The sequence below is a fragment of the Monoraphidium neglectum genome, assembly GCF_000611645.1.
Source record: "Monoraphidium neglectum strain SAG 48.87 unplaced genomic scaffold scaffold02058, whole genome shotgun sequence".
Taxonomy (NCBI): Eukaryota; Viridiplantae; Chlorophyta; class Chlorophyceae; order Sphaeropleales; family Selenastraceae; genus Monoraphidium; species Monoraphidium neglectum.
This window is the reverse complement of record NW_014011570.1, coordinates 1-7,084: the sequence shown is the minus strand read 5'-3', so window position 1 is coordinate 7,084 and position 7,084 is coordinate 1. Positions and strand designations below refer to the sequence as shown.

Below are 7,084 nucleotides of genomic sequence, written 5' to 3'. Positions count from 1 at the left end.
CCCCCAGGTCGAGGCTCTGCTGGCTCCCGACAGCGGCATCGTGAGGCACAGAGCGAAGATCGCATCAGCCATCAACAACGCACGGTGAGCACGCACCTGCGCCCCCGCCCGCCGGCCCGCTGTTGGCCTTGACGCCGCCAAAACCCCCAACAGATGGCACCCCCTCCCCAGGGGCGGGCGTCGGGCCCGGCCCCTCCCGACGGCTCCCGGCCCCAGCCGCCCCCAAACACACCGGCGGCTGTGCACTCTCGTCGCCGGCGGCGCAGTCTGTTGGACGCAGCCTGTCACGAGTATGTTGAACAACAAAGGCGCGTCACAAGCACCCACGCCTGACCCAGCACATGGTCTTGACCCCCACACTCCCCCCTCCCCCCCTCCAGCTGCGTCCTGGAGATCCAGAAGGTGCACGGCAGCTTCTCAGAATGGGTCTGGGCGTTCGCGGGCCCCGGGGGCACGCCGGTGGTCAACCACTGGACAGAGCTGTCTCAGGTGCCGGCAAGGTGCGAGGGTTTACAGGTGAAAGACGGGGCTTGGGGTTCAGGTTTTCACGCGGGACAAGAGGGGGGTCAGTGCTGTCTCAGGTGCTGGCCAGGTGCAAGGGTTTGAGGGGGAGAGGGGGGGGGGTACCGGTTCAGGGTTTGGCCGCGAGGCTGGCCTTTGATCCGGCTGGGGATTTGGCTTGGCTTGAGCGCCTTTGAGCTGTGAGAGCGTTTTGTCGAGCGCCGCACGGCGCATGCAAGTGCTGTGAGGATCGCACTCGCTGGTGGGGGAGCGCGAGGCGCGCGCTGAGGCGGTGTGGCAACACCAGCTTGCCGCAGCGCCGCCTGAAGGGCATACCTATCCATGCACGCCTTTGCAACTGAATTTTTGCATGGCTCCGGCCCACGTTTAACCCCTCCGTATCCCGCCCAAACATTTGGTGCCGGAATTCATGGCAGCCCTCCATGCACGCCCCACCCCCCAATTCCCAGCTCACCACAGCGCTGACGCCTGCCTTCTGAAAAAATTACATCACGCCCCACCCTGCGCGGCCGCCCCTCCACGCCGCAGCACGCCTGCGTCCGCGGCGCTGAGCGCGGCCCTCAAGAAGGAGGGCTTCAGCTTTGTGGGGCCCACCACCTGCTACTCCTTCATGCAGGTGTGCACGGCGCTGGCGTGGGGGGGGGGCACCGCACTTGGGGGGCCAACACAAATTATGCGGCATGCTTGCCAACCACCTGCTACTCATTCATGCAGGCGCGCTGGGCACACTGCCGTGCTGGTGCCCCTGCGTGCGTTTCAGTGCAAGGGTTTGAGGCCGCCGCCCGGCTGCGCCGCTAGAACGACTGTGCAGTGCGCTGCGCCGTCCGCGGGGTCGTCTGTGGCTGCACACGCGTGCCTGCCCTCGCCGTGCGGTGTATTCTCTGGGTGGCCCCTTGCGTGCGGGGCGCCGACCCCCTTGGCTCCGCCCCCACCACGCGGTTGCGGCCCTCTGTTTTCATGAGAACTGGAAACCCTTGCCCAGCTTGTCAGGCGCGAAACACCCTGCACGCATGTGGAGTGCACACCCGACATCCCCGCTTCCCACACGCGCACACCTCAACACCCATCACCTGTCGCGTGCATTGACGTATCCATTCCTGTACGGGCATACAGCCATTTACACCCATCCTGGTATACACGTAAGCCAGCCCATCATCGCCAACGCAACGCGTCCTGCAGGCCACTGGCATGGTCAACGACCACTTGGTCAGCTGCTTCTGCCACGGACAGCTGGCCGGCGGCGGCGGCGGCAGTGGCGGCGGCGGCGGCGGCGGCAATGACGTCATCGATGGAAGCGGCGGCGGCGGCGATGACGCCGGCGGCGACGCTCCTGAGGTCACCCGGCCGCGCCGCGGCCGCAAGGCGTGACGGGCGCGCCGCTGCGCCGCGGCTGGGCCCCGTGCGGCTCGGCCCTCTATTACGCCTGGATCCTATTTCTGCGGGCTGGTGTGGTGTTTATCATGAGCAGCATTTGGAGTGTGGTGTGTGTGGGCTTTGAACTACAAGGCAGCAGTTTAAACGAAGCAAACTTTGCCTGCATCCTTTGGCGGTTGAGCACTTCCTTTGGGCACTTGCGACTTTGGCTGCGCTGCTTGTGGCGCGAGGGTTTGAACGGCTGGGATTTCGGCCCGCTGATGAACTTGGGGAAGTTGAAAAGGCACCTGCATACCTCCACCTTCCTCTGATGCGGGAGCCTGGCTCCTGTATGGCAGCACATTCCTTGCCCAACACTTCCTGGGCAATACTCTCCTTGATGACCGCTTGCTCTCAACCAGGGGCGTTTGAAGTCTATACGACTGCACTGTTGACGCACTGAATTGAAATACAAGTTCAACAATGTAATCTTGCACCCGCTGGTGTCCGATGCCTGTGCCCCTGCAAGCTGGGGGGACAAGTGGTGGGGGGGCGGGGCGGATTTGATGCACGAAATCGGTCTTCCATGCATGTGCCTGGTGCTGCTGAGTACGTGCGTGCAGATGCAGGAATCATGCATCCAGCCTTGGTTCCAACCCCATCTATTCAAGGGCGAGGGCAACGAGATGCAGAAAGCGCTGCTCTCGTGTGATTGCGGAACTCGCCACCTGGCGGCGGCTTCAAAAGTGCCACATCAGGCACAACATGGATCTCGTCAATGCGTCAATGTCATTATACACTAGCTCATCACGAAAATCTTTTGTTACCACTTGTGCGTGTAGCCTACTGCCGCAATTGCATCCCATGCAGGCTCGCGCTTTCCAGCGGCTTCCGAGGGCCGAGGGCACCACACGCGTTACACCTAGGCCCGTTCTGCTGCATCCGACGCCCCATGCACATGTATGCAGCTATGTGATTGGCAGCGGCGTGGCTCGTTGCGCCACAGCAGCAGCGGCGCCGCATTCGACGCGCCATCAGCAGTGGCGCAGCGCGCGGGCCCGGCTGCAAAGATGCAATTCTTCGCTGCTGCCAGGCCCGACAGGCGGTCCACTGATCCCAGACGCCCTTCCTGAAGGTGTGGCGCACTTTGCTGCGCCTAGAGAACTGTGCTGGTGTCGCTGTTCGTCAACTGCTGGAATCCCTTGCTGAGTTTGGCGTGCGCCCATGGATGCGGCCGCTCGTGAGCGCACTAACGCCTCTGCCGAGGCGGCTCTCGGCTTTCGCCAACAGCTGCTGCCGCTGCTGCTGCCGCCCAGAGCTGCCTGCGGCGGCATCCTCGCCACGCATGGCGGAACAAATTCAGGGCCGTCGCACTTCCGCCAAAAAAACACTGCAGGCCTGAGGCTCGAACCCGCGTCTGATGAGAACCAGACCGACGTTGAGTATGACGAGGCCAGCAAGACGGTGCGCATCCCGCTGTCGGCCATGGACGGCGGGCGGCGCACGAAGCTGGTGATGTTCACCTGCAACAAGTGCGGTGAGCTGCGGGCGGGATGCGGCACGCGCGTGCTGTCGCGCACGTCGTCACTGCGCGAGCGGGGGCGCGAGCAGCAGACCTCGGCTGCTCACAGGCTCAGATGGCGGACAGGACAAGCAGCATTTTGAGGAGTCCTCGTTTGGAGGTCGCCCATGTGGGCGCAAGCCATGCGTCTTGTGATGTTCCTTCCGACTCAGCTCGTACCACCCCAACCCCTCAATTCCATATTGCCGCCAGGCGGCCGCACCGCGCGCCTGACCAACCCTGTGGCCTGGGAGCGCGGCGCCGTCTTCTGCCAGTGCCAGCACTGCCAGGTGTGGCACACGCTCGCGGCCAGCAAGAGCGTGGTGGAGGAGGTCAGATACGACGACCCGGAGGGCCAGCGGCGGCGGCGGCAGGAGCTGCTGGAAGCTGCGCTGCGGGAGCAGGAGGCGGAGGCGGTGGCGGCAGGTCGGTCTTCGCGCGCCGCTTGGGGGCTTGTTTGGAATGGATTTGGGTCGGGACGCCAAGTTTGGCGGGCGGTTTGTGACTGTTACTGCACGTGCAGGTGCTCAGGCGCGGCCAGTCGACTCGTGAGCTTAGTGGGGTTGCTCCGTTGCCGGACCGCGCATGTCCCGCCGCCGCAGGTACAACGAGCGACGACTCGCTGGCGTCTGCAGACACGGCGGCTGACGCGGCATTGGCAGGCGATGGCGGCGGCGACAGTGCTGAAAGCGGCGAGCCCCTGGGACGGCAGCGGTGAAGGCCATTGCAGCTCAGCAAACAAAGCCGCTGACAGTGCGCTGAATAATGTCATTGATCTTCGGCTGAGGATCCCTATGGCTCTGGTCCATGCCGCTTACAAGCGTTTTCCCGCCCAGCTGATCCCTTGGGCGAGCTTTGCACCAATGGGCGTTCACCGATCGATCCGTGTAACTTTTGCTTGGCGCAAAACCACGGCTGTATGATCCTGCAGTCATCAGCTCAAAAAGCAGTTGTGATCTGTCTGCGGTGACACCGCACCGCGCATCACAGCTCCCGTGCGCCCATCTCGACGTGTAGATTCTCCGTTCAGTATCAGCTCAAGGGTCGAGTTGCGAAGCATCCATGCTGACAGCTTGAGCGCTCTCGTTGAGTACAGCAGCCAGCACAATGGCATCTACAGCGAACGCAGCGCCTCCCGAGGTGGCGGAAAACGGAGAAAAGCCAACTAGGAATCCGAAAGGTCTCGGGCCAGCGCTGCCGGGGCGTCCGGGCAAAGGGGCGGCGGGCGGCGGCAGCGGCAGCGGCGCCGCCCCGGCCGCCGGCGAGCTGGCGCCCTCTGAGCCGCAGCAGCAGCGGCCAGCAGCAAAGGCGAATGGCGTCGCTGCGGCGGGTAAGGGGGCCGCGGAAAAGGTTGGCGCTGGTGGGAGCCAGATCCGGCCGTTTCTGCCAGCCAGAGGGAAGGCCGCTGCCAAGGGCAACAGCAGCAGCAGCAGCGGAGGGGGCGTCGATGCAAATCCATCAGAGCAGCAGCAGGAGCACCATCAGAAGCAGCCGCAGGAGCAGCAGCAGCAGCAACATCATCCCAGCAACAGCGGTGCCGCGGGCGCCCGCGGCGCCTTCTCGCCCGCTGCCAAGCCAGCCGCGGTGGCGGCGGCGGCGGCAAGCCCGGGTGCGCTGTCGGCCGCGCCCCGCGGCGGCATGCCGTCGCTGCCGCAGCGGCTGGCGGCCAGCAGCAGCTGCGGCGTGATCGACCCGGAGGAGCCGGAAGCTACGCAGAAGCTGCGCGTGCAGCTGCACGGGATACGGGTCAACCTGATACGCATCGCGAAGCGGCTGGGCTACGACCACGATAACGGGATAGTGAAGCAGGTGACCGGCGCGCGTCAGACTACGTGTGAATGTGTGTATGTGTGAGGGAGGGAGAGACAGATTATGCGTGTTGAGTATTCTTGACAGCGGCGCCCGCAGCGGGCTCGCGCACGATCGACGATCGCTCGCGGCGCACACCTCTATTGGCAACCGAGGAGCCCTGGCGCCCTCTTCCGGCGCGGAGCGGCGGGCCGGGCGGAAGCGGGCCGGCCTCGTGGGGTGCATGGCAGCACCCGGTCTGCCGCGGCACTCCATCGGAGCATGCGCCACGCCTTGCCCCCACTTCCTGAACCCCTTCCCTTGCCGCCCCCTACCCCATGCACATGCACATGCATATGCACATGCTCATGCTCACGCACATGCAAATGCGCGAGCACCTCAGGTGCTGTACAGGTTCTACTTGGCTGAGAAGCTCAAGGAGCCGTTCCGCAAGGGGGTCAGGAGGTGAGGCCTTTGGTTTGGGGGGGGGGGGCGCTAGTGATGACGTCATCAGGTGTGTTTGGTTGATAAAGGGCAGTTGGGACGTGGTGACAGGCTGTGTGAGTGTGAGCGTGTGTGTGTCTGTGTACGCGCGTGTGTGAATGCGTGTGTGTGTGTGCGTGCGTGAATGGGGTGGCCGTGGGGCGTTGATGGTGGTGATGTGGTTCTTGGAGCGGGAGAGAGTGCGAAGCGAGTTGTTTGTAGGGGCATCGTGATTTCTGCATATGCATCATGCATGTGCGCGCGCCTGTGTGTCACCCCCACCCCTGAAACGCACACTCCCCCTCCCTCCCTCCCTCCCTCCCTCCTGACCCTGAACGCTGAACCCTCAACCCTGGACACCCCCAGGCCGGACCCCGCAGTGCTGGCAGCCAGGGAGGCCCTGCGCCTGGAGGAGGCGGAGGTGGGCGGGGCGCTGCGGGGTATACATGATGTGCGGTACAGTCGCTGAGGGCTGCAGTCGATGGACTGCCCGCAAAGAGGAGGGGTGATGGTTGTGTGCATCTTGGGGTGCAGGGGCCGGGATCGATGACAGCGGTCTGGGCAGCCGTGGCCCGCCGGACTGGAGCGGACGCTCGTCAGGGCACGGCGACAGGGATCTTGTTGTGTCTCCCCGCCTTCCCGTCTCCTCAGGGCCCCTCGTCGCCGCTGGGGCTGCGGATCAAGATCCTCGTGATCGGCCTGGCGGGGTCGGGCAAGACGCAGCTCATTCGCTCGCTGCTGGGGGGGCCGCTCGCGGGTGAGAGGGTTCAGGGTTTCTAGTTAAGGGTTTAGGGTTTAGCGTTTAGGGGCCAACCCAAAAAACTAGCCCCCCATAGGTGGTGAGGGGGGCGGCTGCTCGCGGTCGAAGAGGGGGAGGGGCAGAGGCCGAGGCGGGCGACTCAGCCGGCGCACGGCGGGTGTGACGCAGCGGCGGCGGCGGCAGGGCTGGTGTGTTGCACGTGCGGGCTGCTGCGGGCGGCCGGCGGTGGTGGTGGTGGGGGGGCCGGGCGGCGCGCGAGCAAGGAGCGGTGACGCGGCAGGGGGCAGCGTGGGCTGGTTGCACCTCGGCACGTGCCCCTCACCCTTCTTTCGTCCCCGCGACCCCATACAGACAACCGGCCGCAGGGCGGCGGGCGCATAGACGCTGTCGACGCGTTCAGCGGCACCACGACGCGCGTGCAGGTGCGCGGGGCCCGCTCCCGGATGGCCGCCGCCCGGCCGCAGCCCGTTTGGTTTTCGCGTGCCGCCGCGCTGCGCTTGCTGCTGCTGCCGCCGTGCGCTCGCTGTCTAGCACCCTCCACCCTCCCCGCGCCAGACCCCCCTTGACCCCCTTCCCTCACGATAAAATCTACTCTGCCCCAGGTCGAGGAGGGCCTA

At 65.2% G+C, this 7,084-nt stretch overlaps 3 protein-coding genes across 3 annotated transcripts in view; all 3 read left to right on the top strand.

Moving 5' to 3' along the window:
- The window catches only part of MNEG_9774 (DNA-3-methyladenine glycosylase I), a gene marked incomplete at both ends in the record, with an annotated part of 3,989 nt that extends 2,099 nt beyond the window's left edge, over positions 1-1,890 (top strand). Inside the window, 4 exons of the mRNA XM_014041755.1 lie at positions 8-84; positions 381-500; positions 1,051-1,138; positions 1,702-1,890. Coding sequence (XP_013897209.1) covers positions 8-84; positions 381-500; positions 1,051-1,138; positions 1,702-1,890 — 474 coding nt within the window. The remainder of the gene's footprint in view (positions 1-7; positions 85-380; positions 501-1,050; positions 1,139-1,701) is intronic.
- Positions 1,891-3,099: 1,209 nt separating this feature from the next.
- On the top strand, positions 3,100-4,154 carry MNEG_9773 (Hsp70 escorting protein 2; the record flags this gene model as incomplete). Its single annotated transcript, XM_014041754.1, has 3 exons — positions 3,100-3,412; positions 3,650-3,862; positions 4,039-4,154. The coding sequence occupies 3 exons, from the start codon at positions 3,100-3,102 to the stop codon at positions 4,152-4,154; spliced, it is 642 nt and encodes a 213-aa protein (XP_013897208.1).
- Positions 4,155-4,543: 389 nt separating this feature from the next.
- MNEG_9772 (hypothetical protein) lies at positions 4,544-7,052 on the top strand (the record flags this gene model as incomplete). The annotated part of the gene is made up of 6 exons (XM_014041753.1): positions 4,544-5,245; positions 5,628-5,689; positions 6,074-6,128; positions 6,359-6,464; positions 6,819-6,889; positions 7,023-7,052. The coding sequence occupies 6 exons, from the start codon at positions 4,544-4,546 to the stop codon at positions 7,050-7,052; spliced, it is 1,026 nt and encodes a 341-aa protein (XP_013897207.1).
- Positions 7,053-7,084: the final 32 nt, after the last annotated feature.